This window comes from Bactrocera oleae, chromosome 5, assembly GCF_042242935.1.
Source record: "Bactrocera oleae isolate idBacOlea1 chromosome 5, idBacOlea1, whole genome shotgun sequence".
NCBI lineage: Eukaryota > Metazoa > Arthropoda > Insecta > Diptera > Tephritidae > Bactrocera > Bactrocera oleae.
Window position 1 is genome coordinate 73252644 of NC_091539.1, and position 18808 is coordinate 73271451.

The 18808-nt window shown below is 34.0% G+C and overlaps 4 protein-coding genes across 7 annotated transcripts; 2 read left to right on the top strand and 2 right to left on the bottom strand.

Annotated features, from left to right (window-relative positions):
• Window positions 1-27: 27 nt before the first annotated feature.
• LOC106614663 (zinc finger protein ZFMSA12A) lies at window positions 28-7216 on the top strand. Of its 2 annotated transcripts, XM_014230514.3 has the most exons (9): window positions 28-45; window positions 4552-4950; window positions 5029-5104; window positions 5157-5468; window positions 5582-5869; window positions 5932-6195; window positions 6260-6530; window positions 6593-6895; window positions 6951-7216. In XM_014230514.3, the coding sequence occupies exons 2-8, from the start codon at window positions 4552-4554 to the stop codon at window positions 6792-6794; spliced, it is 1812 nt and encodes a 603-aa protein (XP_014085989.1). In that variant the 5' UTR covers window positions 28-45; the 3' UTR covers window positions 6795-6895; window positions 6951-7216. The 2 variants fall into 2 exon arrangements, with proteins under 2 accessions (XP_014085989.1, XP_014085991.1); XM_014230516.3 differs by lacking the exon at window positions 28-45 and having other exon boundaries at window positions 4486-4950; window positions 5277-5468.
• A 1774-nt stretch (window positions 7217-8990) lies between these two features.
• Window positions 8991-11336, bottom strand: LOC106614666 (zinc finger protein 260). The gene is given in 6 exon segments (XM_014230521.3): window positions 8991-9116; window positions 9206-9339; window positions 9392-9923; window positions 9993-10034; window positions 10037-10307; window positions 10371-11336. Coding segments are annotated over 6 exon segments (1386 nt in total). The 5' UTR covers window positions 10740-11336; the 3' UTR covers window positions 8991-9078.
• A 1609-nt stretch (window positions 11337-12945) lies between these two features.
• On the top strand, window positions 12946-15791 carry LOC106614637 (zinc finger protein 846). 2 transcript variants are annotated; one of them, XM_014230475.3, is made up of 5 exons: window positions 12946-13460; window positions 13530-13866; window positions 13928-14459; window positions 14527-14677; window positions 15206-15791. In XM_014230475.3, the coding sequence occupies exons 1-4, from the start codon at window positions 13089-13091 to the stop codon at window positions 14669-14671; spliced, it is 1386 nt and encodes a 461-aa protein (XP_014085950.1). In that variant the 5' UTR covers window positions 12946-13088; the 3' UTR covers window positions 14672-14677; window positions 15206-15791. The 2 variants fall into 2 exon arrangements, with proteins under 2 accessions (XP_014085950.1, XP_014085949.1); XM_014230474.3 differs by lacking the exon at window positions 15206-15791 and having other exon boundaries at window positions 14527-14974.
• A 242-nt stretch (window positions 15792-16033) lies between these two features.
• LOC106614638 (zinc finger protein 501) lies at window positions 16034-17800 on the bottom strand. 2 transcript variants are annotated; one of them, XM_036365239.2, is made up of 6 exons: window positions 17488-17799; window positions 17188-17398; window positions 17071-17124; window positions 16782-17010; window positions 16201-16732; window positions 16034-16135 (listed from the first exon to the last, which is right to left on the bottom strand). In XM_036365239.2, exons 2-6 carry the CDS (start codon window positions 17392-17394, stop codon window positions 16036-16038), a joined length of 1122 nt encoding a protein of 373 aa, XP_036221132.1. In that variant the 5' UTR covers window positions 17395-17398; window positions 17488-17799; the 3' UTR covers window positions 16034-16035. The 2 variants fall into 2 exon arrangements, with proteins under 2 accessions (XP_036221132.1, XP_014085951.1); XM_014230476.3 differs by having other exon boundaries at window positions 17188-17800.
• Window positions 17801-18808: the final 1008 nt, after the last annotated feature.

Consider the following 18808-nt stretch of genomic DNA (forward strand, 5'->3'; position numbering starts at 1 on the left):
ACACTAAATTGACCCGGATTTTTCCGGTCAAAGGGCATATACCAGGTGAGCGTTAAGATACAAATGTGTTGACAAAGAACGTTTGTTGTGAACGAACGTTAATTTTTTTCCTGTTTAGATGGCATGACATCTGTCAAACATATTGAATAATTTTACAATCATTGAACAAAAAACATCATATTTTTCATTGTATTGAAAATGTAAAATTTTGTACAAGTTAGAACCATTTGAAGAAAAGTGCTGCAGAGCATCCAATGCTTGTCGAGGCATATGGTGATCATGCTCTATCAGAAGAAACATGCAATAGATGGTTTCAACGGTTTAGAGTCAGTGATTTTGATGTGAGAAATGTAGAACGTGGAAAACCACCAAAAAAAGTTTGAAGACGTCGTACTGCAAGCAATATTGAATGAAAATGATACTTTGAGTCAAATGTTGCACAACAAAAAATTTCAGACCGTTTGAAAGCTAACCGAAAAACCGAAAAAACACTTGTGAATTTTTGCTGCAAAAACACGAAAGGAATTCTGTTTTGCTTCGAATTGTCACAATCCTAAACGGAGAACTGAATCCATTAAATGGATTAATCCGGGACAAACATCAATACCGACTGCAAAAACAGATCGATTCGGTAAGAAGGCAACGCTCTGTGTTTGGTGGGATCAGAAGGGTGTGTTATATCATGAGCTTCTAAAACCTGGTGAAACTATTAGTACTAATAGTAACATGCATCAAATGATCAATTTGAACCATGCATTGATCGAAAAACGACCAGAATGCATCAGAAGGCACGGCAAAGTTTGTTATACGAACATGCACTTGTACACAAAACAAAATCGGTTCAGGATACCATTAAAGTACTTGGCTGGGAGCTACTGGGAGCGCATTCACGAGACTTGGCACCTTCCGATTACCCTTTGTTTTCATCGATGGGACACGCAGAAGTCGATAATTGGGTGTCTGATTAGTTTGCTTCAAAAGACGAACATTCAACAACAATCAAAATTAGTATTTCATTTTCACCAAAAAATAGGTGTGCTGCTTCGCGGTGAGAGCTTCACACGAATTTCTCTGCACTACCCATTCCTACCAGGATCGCCGAGAAAAAACCGGTCCCAGGGGTAAAAAGATGGGACACCTCTCTACAGGAATCTTTCTAATACAATACTTAGTAAATTTTATTAACTATCTTCCGACTTCAATGTTTTTGATGTCATATACGAAGGTTTTGAACATGCAGTTTAAAATCCTCAAATCTTCAATTATTTGCAACTTAGAAGTGAGCTTTTTTTCGAGCTTTGGCGACAGCGAATTCATCGATAATAGTCTGGAAATCCAACTTCTTGACCAACACAGTGTAACTAGTCCTAAAACCTGCCCTGTGACGACCATGATCGATGAAAGTTTATTTTTTATCTTATCACCTCGCTTAAAACTAAAAGGGCAAAATATTCTCAAAGCGATGCAAATATTTGAGAAAAGTCTTCCTAATTTTCCATTGAGATGATGTGCTTCGAAATTTTTTGCAGCTGCTTTGAGTTCATCTTTCATATCATGAAACTGCCATAGAAATGAGAACGAAAATTCTCTTCATCCACCTCTACATGTTCACGTTTTCTTCTCTTGTTGATAATCACATCGTTTCGACATGTTTTAAATTCTCTGCAACAATTTTGCATTAATTATTAATTGCTTTCCACTAGTCGCGCAGAAATTGCAAATCCACAAGAAGGCTTTCTATATTCCTAACTTCAGCGTCGATGGTTGCGTTGATTTCTTGAAGAGCCATGTTTCTTTCATTGATCGACTGAAGGATGAAGGAAAGATGTGTTACCCGACGGTGGCGTAAAACGCAAAACGACTGCGCACCACTTGCTTTTACCGACGATGAGGTCCAAAATGTCATCAAGAAGAGTAAATCGTCTAATTCCATCGACCCAGATCGCGTAAACATGTTGATACTAAAGCGCATAGGCTCTAAAAGAGTAAAAAAATCTCACCAAGGTTCTCAACTAGGCTCTGAGTACTCTTCGTATACCTAAACCTAAGGGAATCTTATTCTGATAACTCTCCTTTCGCCAGACACCTGAAGCCTGAACCTAACTAGTCATGTAGCTATAGATCGCCTCCTAGGAACATCAAGGGAATGTTTCTATGACGAACTTCAGCAGACATAATTTCGGACGGAACAAACTTTATACGTGTACTGAACGACATTTCCAGTGGAGCTTATAACACTTTCATTAACTCACTTCCAGTAAATAGATTAAACTTCTACTAATCCTCTAACATACTAAACGAATGTCCTGCATGCAAAGATCACCCGCATGACATTAATCTCTTTGCATGTCCCTCCAAAACCACTTACCGAACGGATAATGAATTTTCAAAATATAAACTGACAATTGATATTTTTAGCTGTGAGACCTACATATAAACTTGGCGAAAGTTAAACCAATGGTAAACTGTAGCCTTCTGAAAATTTGTCTGCTGCAAAACAACCATTCCTCCATTAAACTTCCCAGGTAAAATGGGTGCTTCAAGAATATTTCCGGTGATATTTTCGATGAGCAGACGTTTTTTACGATGGGCGTGAAATCGCTTATCTCCGGACCTGCTCGATCAATTTCAACCAAATTCGGTACATAACATTATTCTAACAGTCTTATGTCACAAGACAAAATCGGACTACAATCATGCCTACTTTCCACATTAACCAATTTTAAATTCCATCTGATTTTTTCAATCTTCAGTATATAAATCAGATATCGGGGCCATCTCGCGTCTAAAAATTTTTAAAATCGGACCAAAACTGTTCAAGCCCCACATACCGAATATGTGGAGCCCAGTGTGCATGGCCGAAAATATCGGTCAATCTGTGAGATATGTTATTGAAATTCGGAGAGAATGTTTCTTTGATAATAATATATGATTTTTTATCGGCAAATATGTGAGTTATCTTAATAAAATTTAGAGAGCATGTTTTTCTAATAACGGTGCATCTTAATGTTTAAAATTATTCAAATCGGATGAAAACTTGCCATAGCCCCCATATAACTAATATCAGGATTTTCAAACATCCGGTTGACTTTACTCCTTATATATTGTTGAGGATATGTGAGGTACCTTAATAAAACTTAGAAAGCATCTTTTATTTCCCGGCTTTGATCCTTGTAAGTTGCAAGTGTATGAAATGTTCAGTTACACCCGGACTTAGCCCTTCCTTGCTTGTTATACAAGCCTATATTTAGAAATGTATATTTTTTATTTATGAATTGTTTTGACTTTTAACATAATTGAGATCTAAACTATACTAAGTTTGATCAAACTGGACGGAATGTGCTAAATTTTACTAAAATCGGTTCAATAGTTAAGGAGTTTACCCGGAAAAAACCTTTCATGTAATTTTTATATACATACATAAATATATACTTGTAGATATAGATTTCCATTTAAAGTTAAAAAAAAAATCAACAATATAAACACTTCTATATACTTACACTAAAAGGAATAAGTATTTTGACGAAATAAAAATCGTTGATTTTTGAGTTTAACGTATAAGAGCTTTGTAAATAATTCTTGTTATCTTTTTTTTTGTCCTTTTTTTTCTCTTGGGCTATATTATTATAATAATGAATATTCATTAACATTCTCTGCTATCACTTTGCGAAATAGTCCATTTTGAATGCAATGCTTTAGGAAATTTTCTTTGTCCAATAAATAAACAAGGTTTTTTCATTATCGCCACAATCATATTCAGTGGCAGCGTTGCTATATAGTTTGCCGACTGGTTAAATTATACTATGTTGATCAAGGAACTCTGTCTTTCAAAGGGGTATCCTCATTACTTTTGGTCGGCAACCGATATTTTTTAATGCTCTTAAGATCTCTTAATTTAAAATACTTGATCCTAATTTTGTTCTGCTATGCATATTTGTAATATATTCATACTATATTATACTTTTAATATATTTAGTGATGATATACTTATTTTAGCACATACGGCTGAAGAACACTAAATTTTGTTTTGTTATATACATACATGTACAAAAAGTTATACTAAAAGTAATAAATGTAAAATAATATATGTGTAACATGTACTTATACTTGTCTACCTTAAAGATGTACTTAATTGAAAATGCGATTGATATTAAGTGAAATAAAAAATTAAATTTAACATAAAAAAATTAAAATTTAATTAATATGTGAGCGTATATTTCTTTTGTTTGTGAAAAAATTATATTAGGATTTCTCGATGTTGTTGTTCGATGTGTAGTGAGCATAATAATATAAAATAAGCTTCAATATTATAATTTACATTCTCTGCTAGCAGTTTATCGTTGATTCTATTTTGTTCTGGCATTCGTGTTCGCCACAAAATTAATCGTTTTTTAGCAAGTTACGTTATATCGATAACTAATATCGTAATTATATTGTCATATCAAATACAGTTTTTGTGTCTCACCTTCATATGTTTGTGCAATTTTCTGATTTTAATAAAATTGGATTATTTTTCAATAGGAAACTAATATTTATATTGGTTATTCCTAGATGGATACCATTCCCACTTGTAGAGCATGCTTAAAAACTTCATTATCGTATGTGGATTTAGAAACTCCTTTCGAGCAAATAGAACTCGAAACACCTTTGGAAGAACATTCTGATGTACTTATAACATACATGGATTGTTTTCGAAGTTGTACACAATTAACATCGACCGACAACGAAGGAAAAATGCCCCATAATCTTTGCGAGAACTGTAGTTTTGAATTAGGAATTGCATGGAACTTTATTCAGAAAGCTATACAATCAGACAAAGTTTTAAACGATGCAATAGTGAATTCTAAGGAGATGCAAGGAATTGATGATTTAAATGGTTTCGATAACAAATATATTGAAATTACAACAGTAGATGGAAGTGTTGGATTAGATGAGCTCACTAAAACAGAGGTCAGAGAGGTGTTCTATATATTTTTAGTTTTATTATATTTACATATGCATATATATAATATATAATTTTTTTAATAGAGTAATAAAGAAAACATTTCCGAAAATGAAGACGATTTGAAGGATTATGGAACAAATCAGCAGTTTCCAAACACAGGTATTAAGTGATATCAAGCAATTGAAATTTAAAATATTACCATTTTGTATAGATATCAGTTCGAAATGCAGTACTGATTTGAAAATTCAAATTGGACACCTTCAATTTGAACCTGTTGATAACTGCGTAAATATTGTTGACGATAATGGTTTAAATGTTAATAAAATCTCAGATTTTGTCGAAAACACTGCAAAAGACGATGAAAGAAAAAACACAACCGTTAAAAAAAGCCCTTCAGCAAACTTGATGGAATCTGAACAATATTATTTTCTCGAGTTAATGGATATATCTGAGAATGATGGAGGCAAAATAAATGTGAACCCCACAGAATGTGACAATGATGCCGGAAAAAACTTAAAAGAAGGTAAAATATAAAAATTAAATTTCAACAACTTTACAGATACAATTTTTTAATTATTATTCAGAGTTTTTACCATGATTAAATACATTTATTTATAATTTTGTTGTATGCCTAAGATTCGAGCAGTTCTGCCATCTCCTGTTCTATTTGCTTTCAAACCTTTGAAAAAAATAGTCAGCTTTCACTACATTCACAAACGCATCCATTTGTTGACGATGAAGCCAGTATTTGTAAAATATGTGGAAAGAATGTATCTCAGGAGAATATGATGGGGCATATTAAAATTACACATTTAAATATTATTAAGTGCAGATATTGCGATTTTAGATGTCAAGAGCTTAAAATGTCAGACCATGTGCATCGTACACATTCCGGGCTAAATAATTTTGTTTGTAATATTTGCGGTTAGTTGATTAATATTTATAAATTTAATGTACCAATACTTTAAGTTTTACGTCTTTACTAGGTAAAATATTTACTTCCTTAAGCATCTTGAATTCACATCTTAAGTATCACCAACGGAAAGAAGCAAACATAAAATCAGATGCGTGTGAAATATGTAGCAAGCGATTTTCCACAAAACATTATTTGCGTTTGCATATGGAAGTTCATCGAAATGTACGTCAACTTCATCAATGTAATTATTGCGATAAAATGTATGTTAGTAAAATAGCTCTTGATAATCACATTCGCCTTCATAAAGGCGAAACAATAAAGTGCGATGAATGTGGTTCGTAAACTCTATTTTCAGTGAGATAATTCAATATTAAAACCAGATTTTACTAATGTTACAGGAAAGCAATTTGTACGCCAGTACGAGTTGAATGTGCATATGCGATTCCATACCCGTGACTACCCATTTAAATGTGAAATATGTGACAAAAAATTTGCAATAAAGGGTCATTTGCGTACACATATGTGGAGACACCAAGGATTAAAGTTGCAATGCGAAGAATGTGGAAAATTATTCACTTCAACCAAGGCTTTGCAAGAACATTCGTTTGTTCATAGTGAAATGCCATTTCCTTGCAGTTATTGTGGTCGAGGATATCCATCAAAACAAAAGTAAGATAAAATATGTGTGCTAAATACATTTTTTGCTTATAATGAAATATGAATATATGTAGGTTTAAAGTCCATCTGAAAACTACGCATCTTATAGAGTTTACAGAGGAGGAGATTCTAAAAGTTACAAAATCTCAAACTCCAAAGCCTTTACAGCGAAAAAAACTAACTTTAGTTCAAGCAGATAGCGTTATGAAAGAGGTTGAAGTAAAGGACGATGAAACCACGAACGAGGGGGAAGATATAATGGTTGAGCTTTGTTGACGCATATATTCCCATGTTTTTTCAACTAAAGAGTTTATCAATAACAAGTTTCCTAAATCATATTTGAAGTAAACTCACATATCCATGATAATAATAATTAGGTATCAATGCATTTTCAACTTAATATTCAATCAATACAATGGTTATTTTTTTAAGAAATCCCTGTCGCATATAGAGCAAAGAAGTGCCATCTTCCAGTATCCTTTATATCGATGATAGCATTCTTGATGAAGTGTGTTGAACATCGCATTCAGAGAGTCCCTAATGAAGTGTTGTCATATATATGGAACAAACTTAGGTATGCGTACATATGTATTACGTAAAGCTCAAAAATTTAAACATCCTTGATATTTCGGCAGACAAAATAGATGTAAGAATATTATTTTTGGAATAAAATTAAATATTTTGTTGCGAAGGTTTAATTTTTAGTATATTAAATAAATTTTTCAAGAATGGATTTTTAGAGATTTACTTTTATCTGTTCGTGTGTCAGACCGCCTTACGTCGGAACGTCACATTAGTCAAGTGCAGTTCTTGTACTGGCTGGTCTCACTTCCCGTATTCCGGCCTGCGCACCACTCGTAAGTGGGGTGTGTCGTACGTTGCCCCGTGCTGCAGGAGTCTGCCCCGCAAGCCCCCTACAATGGTGTCGCCAAACAACACCACAGTGCGACAACCGTCCCTGCGGATTCTACAGTTGCAACAACCACCACCTACACGCCACTCCCTCACCCCTAGACACCCGAGACAAATCAAATTTAACTGCAACGGACTCCAGAGTAAGATCGAGGAGTCAGTTGCATTCATGAGCCGGGAATGCGTATCGATAATTGTGGACCAAGAAACCAAGTTAAACAGCCGCTTAGATTTTCTGAGTTGTGCTGGTTTCACCGTAATCCATCGCGAGCAAGAGAATGGTGTAGGCCTAGCTTTAATGCTGCACAAAGCTGTGATGTTTACTAACAGGATATCATCCAAATATAGGTGAGCTACTTCGTGGTGAAAACCGTTTGATATTTGGCGACTTGACCCCGCACCACGATCTTTGGCACTTCTGCCTGTCAAACGATTGTAGGGGAATGGGGCTAGTGGAACAGATAGACGATTCGACATTCTGCATAATAAATGACAAAGATCAGAATTTTGGGCACCTGTAATAGCTCTCCGGATTTGGAGATTTGGCACATGGAAAACCAGCAGAAGCTCTCCACCGGTGTGAGTAAGCTTTGGAATACCGTCAAGGCCTTGTCAAATCCGAGGAGACATGACGACCGGGTTGAAATCTAATTCGATGACCGTGCCCACTCGGTTCACACACACTGCGCGCCACTTAGTTTCACAAATAAGGAGGTTCGGAGTGTCATCAACAAGGCAAAATCATCTACCATAAATCTATTGGCCCAGATGGAATAAACATGCTGATGCTAAAACACCTTGGCTCAACGGAAGTAAACTTTCTAACCAAGGTTTTCGCAGAAACCATCCCTGCAGTCGTCTGCTTGAAGCGGAATCACCTTTTCGGAACATCAATAGGTCATCCTTCGACGACTTCGAACAATACGCCGACCAAACTTCAGACACAAAAGACCAGACTTCACAGTGGAATAATTTACAACTTCACCGACTCCCTCTCAGTGAATGGTGTACTTGGACTTAAACCACCACCCATCGCAGATGAAGAGCTCGACTTACCACGAGAAACTAGAGTGACCCTTGCGCAACTTCGCTCTGGGTACTGTAGCAGGCTAAACTCCTACTTATCGATCCCGACAGACCAAATGTATGTTCAGCATGCACCAACTTTGCTTACCCAAGGAAGTACAGGCATCTAACACCTTTTTTCCTATGGTCAGACCCCGTCGAAAGAGCTCGTTTCCTGGCCCTGCCGTTAGATGACTTCGACGACAATCAACTAGAACCTTACCACCTAAGCGGGGAATAGATAGCCGTTACAACAACAACAACTTAGCAATAGAAGGTTTCACTAATCTTACTAACGAGCACACTGCACATAAAAGTTTCGTAAGATCAGACGGCACAATGAACTACAGGTTTCAGTGAAGGGAGTTTGGGATCCAAAAACATTACAGCAGTTTCATTTGCAATGATCACAGAAGGAAATTGACTTGTAGTGCCGCGGTTTCTGTCCTTTTGGTCACCCCGATCTAGAGTATTGACCGAATTTCGACAGACGCGTTTTTGCTTGCTTAAGAAACTTTATTAATCATTGGAAGTGAAATAACATAAACTTCGTTGGACCACAACACGAATTGATAAGGAGATACTACTTTGTATTTTTGCACGTCCTCAACAGATCGAAATCTGTAAGTTTTGAAATAATAATAAAGTGATATTATAAATTTTTTTTATTCTACATATAAATTGCAAAAAAAAAAATAATTATTAAATACCTTTAGCATTTTTTTTCGCGTCAAAAGAATTTGGTGATAAATTACCACGTTTCTTTTTATCCGTTAATCTCACAACGAAGTTTTCCAATTCGGACAAGTTTATTTTGTGAACACACTTGATATGACGCCGTATCCTGTATTAAAATATATCAAGTACAACTTCTTAAAACGTACAATTAAACTCACTTGTACATTTCAGGAAATTCCTTTCCACAAATTGAACATTTTAACGGCAAGCCAGTGTGTTCTAAACGATGCCTTTGAAGCGTCCATTCATATAAATATTGTTTTCCACAATCTTCACACTTCCATTGGATACCCTCATGTAATTGTAAATGCTTTCGTAATGTGGACCTTTTTGTAAAAGCCTTTTCGCACTTATCACACTTAAACGGTGTATCGCCTGTGTGACTACGTAGGTGGACTTCTAGATCTACCGCACGTACATAGCGTTTCTGGCAATATGTACATTGAATAGTTTGACCAGCATGTTTTTGTTGATGCACTAAAAGATTGCCTTTAAACAAAAAAGATTGACCACAATCACTACAGTGAAATCTTGGTTTCCGACTGGGATCATGTGTTTTCAAATGATTTCTGCGTGCCATTTGTGTATAAAACTTTCTTCCGCACACTCCACAGTCAAACTTTCGCTCCCTGTTGTTTTCATGTATAAGTTCATGTTGTGTTAAAGTACTGCGATGTCTGAAGGTGCGAGCTAAATAATGTATACATACATACATTTATGTTTTACGAAATAATTTAATAATACAACAATGGTACTAACGGCACGATTTGCAGAGAAAGGACTCTACACTTCGGTTGCAAGATGACGTAAGAGCTGCGTTTTAATCATTGACTTCCCGCAGATTCCACAAACCTCTTCATTATTTTGTTCGATTTCTGATTTTGTTATATTTTTTTTCTTACGATGTGCCTTGGAATGAATATGTTTAGATAAAATGGACTTTGATGAATTTAATACTTCAGATTCATGAAAGTTTTCCTCATGCACATTTTGAACACAGCCTTGCGAATTTGTGTTTTCATCAAAAAGTGTATTGCTTCCGAAGCTGATTTGCTCCTCCTCTGTCTCCCTTTTCTATACTTATGGTATATGTATATATAAGTAAAATATTTTGATGTAATTCATTTTTGTAAATACCTTGAGATCAACCTTTGTATATTCTTTACCAACCCCAACCCATTCAAAAAATTTCTTATTATTATCGGAATCTGATTTACAGTAATCCAAACGTAAAGTTTTGTCTGCTTTTCGAGCTTTAGTAATAAATAAGTAAGCTTCTTTAAGTTGATCGGCACAGCTAAAACAAAAATTTTCATATATACTCATCGAATGTTCATTTCCACGACTTTCATTATTTAAATTCAATTGAGTGCAGTGCTGAAAACATTCTGAATACGATAAACTTTCGTTCAAATCTTCGATATGGACGGATTGATTCCAATTAATGAGTGATACTGAACCTTCCACCCTTAAACAAACTCGGCACATGTTTCGAAAGAATTCCATTATGATTTATAATTATTCAATAGTACCAAAAATATGCATTTAATGCAATAAAATTACAGTGATTATATATAGTAAACATTATTAAGTCTAGATTTAACAGCTGTTGAAATTAATCATTGTGTAAATCTACAAGTAACCAATCTTAAGATTTTCACTAATACACACGCAAAAATTTCCCACTTGGTACGGGTTGCCTCGAAAATTCTACTACTAAAATAACACTTGGTACGGGTTGCCTACTTGTATTGTAAAAGCGCTTACACACGGATTCTTTTGTCGGTTTTTGTTGGCGAAGGGAAGAGAAAGGGATCGGGCTGTTGTTGTTGTTGTAGCGGCAGAATTCTGCCGAGTTGACAGTCCTTGGCCGGATTAAATCCGGGTCCGTTCCGGTTACGTAGACCCGACTGTCGTGGGAACGGAAGGGACCGTGCTCGGGTGGCACGCCTTGTGTTCTTGTTTGTAACAGTTCGCTGCTACGCAATTCAGAATTGCTTTACATTTTGAAATTCTTGTCATGGTTGCAATAGCGCTCAGTTTCAAATGAATATACCCGGTATTGAAATTCGTTATCAATTTTTGTATGTAATATGCAAATATAATAGAAATATTTTAAAAAATTGTGAATAAGGAAAAAATAAGATACTCAAAAATATTGAATTTAAATTTTTAATAACATTTGACAGTATTAAATGTAATTAATAATATATACATATATAAATAAATTCTAATTAAAATGGAGTTACTTTTATTTTTTTATGTTTACATAAAATATAAAGATGCTTTCATATTTATTTCATTTAACCACAAATGATTTAGTTTGAATATCATTCTACAAGTTATTTCAAACAAGAAATGTAATTAATTCATAAATATTTTGTAATAAATCGAAAAAATTTCAGGTTTTTAATAATATCCGATAGATTATGAAATTCCCGTCATACATTTGGCCTTGAAAATGTTAATAACGGGTATTCAATACATTCTAATGGATTAAGGAATTCCTGTCACATGGTATACTAATCATTGTTCTACCACTTTTATGGTAATTCTTTGTAGGCAAAATATGAGACCACTATCCGTCCCTTCGACAGTTGGGTCTAAGTAACCGGAACGGACCCGGACTTTTATCCGGCCAAGGACTGTTAACACGGCACCATTCCTCGAAATTACTTTAAGAATGTTATCTGCCGCTATTATAATACAACAACAATCACCATACCAACATACAAATGAACTATGCTCTAAGTGTCGCGTAGCCGAATCGCACAAACATTTGCGAAATTTTTATAATAAGGAATGACAGCTGCTGAACGAACAGAACGACACCAAAAGAAAATGAGCGTAAAAATAATCTTAAATTTTTTCCTGCAGTAAGTATTATTAAGCTACCAGTTTTTAATCTTAAATGTAATTACCCTATTTGGAACCAAAAAATTATTAAGTTTGGAGGCAAAAACTAATAATGTAGGAAAATTGTAGAACATTGGCGGCTGTCACACGTTCAATATTTATTGTGATATTTGGATCGTGATCCATATGGATGAATGATGCATCTCGAGTGAATGCTACACAACACTAGTAATACTAGACTACACGTTCAATAATTACCACAACAGTATTTATTCGAAATAAATCCAGTTTTTGAAACAAATATATAAAAAAAATAGTTTTGCTTTATCAAATTGTGTAATTTTTCATCCGGTTTTTTTATAAAATGTCGAAAGAAAACTGAAGATTTTACATACAAAATGCCGTCGATCGCGCGATCCGGATTTAAAAATATTGGATGGATTACAATAGATCAATATTGCGTTGTGCAGGCGCCATTAAGAACACATCGTTTACAACACTGAATGTTTGGTAAACAAAGTGTTTTGATTTTAATGCATACTGTAACGGAGTTCAGTATAAATCGTCTACCTGTAACTCACTCTTGAATTCGATCACTGGATTGTTAAATTGAAGTCCAATTTAATGGCTATACACTTATCTTTACTTTTATTTCCAACAACTTAACACTTATTGCTCGATATTCGAGTTAAAACTTATTGCTTATAGCTTAATTGCTTTTTACACGGCAACACTCTAATTGGAACTGTGTCTGCTGCACAATCCGGCAGCCCTTATATAGTAAATTTTTAACAAAAGTTCGCTACTAGAACATTCTGGCAACTACGAATTCGCTGTCTAGTTGCTTCTGGCAGTTTATCGTCGATTCTGATTTGTTCTGGTATTCGTGTGTGCCACAATACAGTTAATTTTACTAACATTTTTGCTTTAAACAAAAGACTTTAGATTATGAAAATATATTTGATATGAACCTCAGTTCTACTACATATTGCAAGCACAATGGAAATGGATTCGCATAAGATATGTCGTGCGTGTCTATCGCCCGAAGGACGAGCTCTTCTATTAGATTGGTATCAGCCTGTTGACTCGTTGGAATATGTTTTATCATACAAAGAGTGTTTTCGCATATGTACTCAAATACCAATGAGGGAAAATAATGAGAGCCAATACCAATTTTTGTGCTACTGTTGTGCAAAAAAGCTTAAAGATGCTTATAATTTTATTGAAAAGGCAAAGCAAGCAGATAACGAATTGCGTTGCATGAAGACTCGGCATATTCCAATTGAAAATATGCCAAACAAATTTGAATGGGTATCAGTAAAAGCAGAACAAATTGATGCTGATAAATCTGCAGAAAATATTGAAAGCAAGGTATTTTTTTGCTGTTTATATATATATATATACTTATAAAAAATGTTTCAAAATCTTTTTTGTTCCAAGTGTTGCATTGACGATATACAGATCAATAATGTATGCCATGAAAATGAACATGGAGACGGTGATTTGAAAATAGAAAATGAATTTGAACGTCAGTGCTATGATGAACATGCAAGGGAATTATTAAATCAAAATGGATCCGACGGCTTCTTTAATAACACATTTAAAAGTAACATTAGAAAAATCAAAGCTCATACAAAAACTAATCAATGTAAAGTAAAATTGAAAAAAATGGATGAATTGGTTAATTGCGAAGAATGTCAAAAAACCATGACAAGAAAGGCATTGATAAAACATAAACCACGCCACAAACCTAAAATTTTCCTTTGCCAATCATGTCGTAAGTAGCTTTGTAATACATTTTTATTGCAAAATTTAAATATTTAATTATATATATTTAGCAAAAACATTTCGGGAATCCAATGGATTAAAAAACCACGAACTTATTCATCAAGTAAATAGAGAACGATATCCATGCGACAAGTGTAATCAAACATTTTTATCACCGTATTCCTACAAAAGACACGTACAAACGCATGAAAATGATAGAAAACCAATTTATAAATGCACACAGTGTGAAAAATCTTTCCTACATAAAAACGGTCTAACAACCCACGAACTTCATCACAAGGGGGCCTCAATCGAATGCAATATATGTCAAAAACGATACGTCCGACAAATAGATCTGGATACTCACTTACGAACCCATTCTGGAGAATCTCCATTTGTGTGCCATATATGCGGAAAATCATTTATTCATAAACGTATTCTAAACCGACACTTGCAGTATCATGAATTATACTTTAGTTATACCTGCTTGACCTGTGGTGAAAAATTCTCAAAGTATGACAAATACTATTTACATCGCATGCGGCATACTGGCTTACCTTATAAATGTGGTGCTTGTGGAAAACAATTTCCTGACGCTTATAAGTAAGACCTCTTTGTTTGCTCTTTCTTTTATAACTTCAAACTATACCAACATACATATTTCCTTTAGAACTAAGCGCCATATTAAAGGAGTGCACAAAATTGAGAAACACGATGACTTAGAAAATCTTGTAGTTAGAATAAATATAACTAAAGAACATAGAGGCCGAATAGTGGAAGTTTTAAACAATCCGGAGGAGGAAAAGCCAACTTAATTTAAGGTGATACAAATGCATAAGGTTCTTCTGCAAAAAGATATTTTTTAAATATGAAATAGAAAAGTTGCATTAAAGATTATGACAGAACAATTTGAATGGGTAAACCTAGAGTTAAAAAACGCAGATATCAGCGAGCATTCAGAGAGAGTTCTGCTTTTCTTTTTGTATAATTACACTTGGTGAAAAATTCCTGGGTTTTATAAAAATGACAAAAGAATAAAATGAGTTATTTGTATTGGAATGAATAAACTTGAGGTGGCCTTATCTAAAACTGAATAAACTTGAGATAGAATTATATAATGATGCTGAACATAGTAGATCTTACCTCGTGATCCCAAAGGAAAAAAACCAAGTCAAAATATTCCCAAACGTTTAAAAAAATTAGAAGTTACATTGTGAAACTTGAAAAAGCTATGTCACAAAAGGCAACATAAATCAAGACACACACTGCTTGAATAAATTGTTATCAAGCCCGTCGTCTGTATATATGTATATGTATTATCAATATTAATTTGTAAACTTATATTTTAGCAAAGATATTTCGTAAAGCCAATGGTCTAAAAAATTATGAACGTATCGAGAAACGTTTGCGAGCGATAAATGAAACATTCTCAACAACGTATTCATATCAAAACTTAAAGACGCAATGGAAATAACCGAAAATCGATTTATGAAGGTTCTCATGGATAAAAATCATTTCTCCAGCAATTCATCAACTTCATCACAAAGGATCTGCAATAAAATGTAATATTTGTGGTAAGAAAAAAGGTCGCGAACGAAGAATTTTTTTTGTTCATTTACAACTATGTATATAAACGTCGAAAAATGTTCACCAAATTTGTATTTTTTGTGAAAATGTCCGCCAAAATTACAATGTTCACCTTTTTGTTTTTCTTTCGTTCAATACCTTGTTTATTGTCTTAACTCAAACACGTATTTTTTTCATTTGATGATCTTGTAAGAAGCTCTGCTGTCAACGTGGAGGCACCTTTTTTCGGAGGGACTGCCGGATGACGTCGTAATGGCCGAGTTTTTAATATTTTCCTTTGAAAATTTCACAAAATCTTTGGAATTATAAAAAGTTTGAATAAAATATTTAATTTTATAAAAATTTAAAGTATGTATACATGCATAAAGTGGAGAAAGATGAGGTAGAATAGTTTATTATATAAATAAACATAACGAAGAAGCATAGAGGACGGAAGGGAAATGTAATGAAAAAATTAATTTCATTCAGTATTATTTGATGATAACTGTGACTACTCTAAAATGTTCCAAAAATCTCTTGAGTTATAATATAAATATCGAATTTCTATTCTAGCAGCTTTCTAGCAGAAATGAAATTTAAAACAATGTTCATTTTATTTTGGATGTTCATCATTTTTTGAAACTTTAATGGTAAGTTCATTTACACGTGAAATATCTTCTAATTTATGCACACTGCGGATATGCCTTCGAATCCTATAAAAGATATAAAACAATGCATTTGTATTACAAAGCAAATTCGTGCGATCAGATATAATTACTTATTTGGCTCAGCGAATCCTTTGTTACAAATTGCACATTTTAAAGGAAGGCCTGTATGATACAAGATGTGACGAGTTAGTTTTGAGGGATGTGAATACTCCTTATTGCAGATATCACACTTATACCGAACACCAGTATGAAGTACTTCGTGTTTTCTCAATGCGCTGGTTGTCATAAACGCTTTATCACATTTGCAGCATTTATATGGCAAATCACCAGAATGATTACGCATGTGAATATCTAAGTCAATTTTTCGAACATAACGTTTCTGACAAATATTACACTCATTTTTTGGGCCTGTGTGCTTTTGAATATGTAAGGTAAGGCTGCCCTTATGCATAAATGTTTTGTCACATTGATTGCACGCGAATTTTGCTCGACGTGATGTCTGATGTATTTTTACGTGAGTCCTATAAACATCTTCTGTAAAAAATGTACGACCACAGTCATTACAAGAAAAGTTTCGTTCACGATTCGAGTCATGCGTGCGTTGATGTCGACGTAAGTTATTTGCAATGCTGAAAGAACTTGCTGCCAAGAAAATCATATAATTCAACGATACATATTTACTACTACTTACGGCAAATATCACAAAGAAAGATCTTTGGTCTATGATACCGCGACTTGTGTTGTTGTAATTTATTTGCCGGAAATAATTTATTGCAATAATCGCACGGAAATTGCTTGTTTTCTTCATCATGTTTGCCTTTCTCTTCTTTTCGAGATACTTTTTTGTCTTTAATTAGATGTACTTTAGCATCCTGTTTCTTACATGTTTGTGTACAAGTTTCATTGGGTAGATCGGAAGCCTTTAATTACGCGTATCAAATGTGTAATAAAAGTAATAGCAATAGTTTAAGAAAACATACCATATCAACTTTTAGTAGATTATTTTCCCCGGGAAAGTTGTCGATTTTGTTTTGCTTACATTATATATAGTTATTATAAGTATTTATTTTGAATTTAATAAATAATAATAAACGTACTTGATCCTTTTGAGATATGCTTATGTATTCGTCGCTTAGAAGAGCCTCCTGTATATACACATATTCAAATGTATTTCTTTTCAAATTCGATAAATTATCTTTACTTTTTAATAAAAAACATAATTCATGGGCTGATCTTTGCGCCTTTCGTAGAAATCGGTAAGAAATTATCAACTCTTGAACACAGTCCTGGCACAAGTAATGCATATCCCTAAAATAAGGTGATGTAGCATTTGTACTTTTGATATCCAATTGAGTACACGTTTCAAAACATTCCAAATATGTCAAAGCATCACCTACTTCCATTGTTAAATACCAATCGCAAAGATCTGCCAGATCTTTTTCTAATAAACATGCACGACATCTATTCCCTTCCATTATGTGAAAAACAGTAGTTTATTCCATGTACATGAAATTAGTATCAGACAGTTTCCCATTGCGGTAAATATTGTGACGAACACGGATGATAAAACTAAATCGAACCGACGATAAATTTCTAGAATCAACTAGACAGCGCACTTGCAGTTGCCAGAATGTTCTAGTGGTGAAGTTTTGTTAACCCGAGCGTTACACGATCCAGAAATTGCTTTCAAGTTGCAATACACTCACAGTTTCTACTACCAGACTCTAATTTTATTTGTAATTGTCTAAAGCTGTCTTGATATCAATTTGCTCATTCAAGTAGAGTGGCAAGTTAATGATCAAGTTTAAACAGCTGATCACATAGCTTTGCAAACATATGACATGCAATTGTCGGGAATATGAATGTTTCGTTATAATCATGGATTGATATCAAAATATATGTATAATATGTCAATCCATTATATTATTAATTTCGTGCAACATTTTGAAGAACTTTAAGCGATTTCCATGACAACGCCATCTAAAAACTAAAACTTACCGATCTAAACAGGATTAATCAATTTATATCAATTTTGACAAGTAGCTTTTGTGATCAACTTAAAAGCAAGTTCTTGATCGTGTAACTGCAGCGTAAAGATCTACTATGTAAGGATCTACTAAAAGATATACTATGTAAGGGCTGCTGGATTTAGCAGCAAACGCAGTTCTAGTAAGAGTGTTGCCGTGTAAGAAGCAATTGAGATTATGTAAGAAGTTGTAAACTAGGATAATGAGTAGTAAAGCGTTAAGTTGTTGGAATTAGAAATAGAGATAATAGCCATTATATTGGGATAGTGAACGAACTCAGGAGGGAGTTACAAGTTAGACGGTTTATCAAGAAATCCGTTACAATATCTTTCAATCGATCATTTTGCTTCAGAATGGAATGTCTTCACAGGCAATAATAATTAGCTCTAATTTTGATTTTGGTACTTTAACATTCAGCTTTAATTTATAACAAAAAATCGACAACATATACAATGTGTTTCTGTTGATTTTTGGTTTGCAGTGTGCATTGCAAGTTAGCATAGTGTGATGCAATCCACGAACTAACGATTTTTTCCAGATAACAAATGCCCAATAATGATAATTTTGTTGCAGTAAGATTTTAACCTATTGACTGGAAATAGTTATTGCCTGTGTATATGCGGCATTATGTTGTTTCCGTTAGTTGCAAATAATGCCAAATAGATAAAGCATTTACGAATATGTGAAGTAA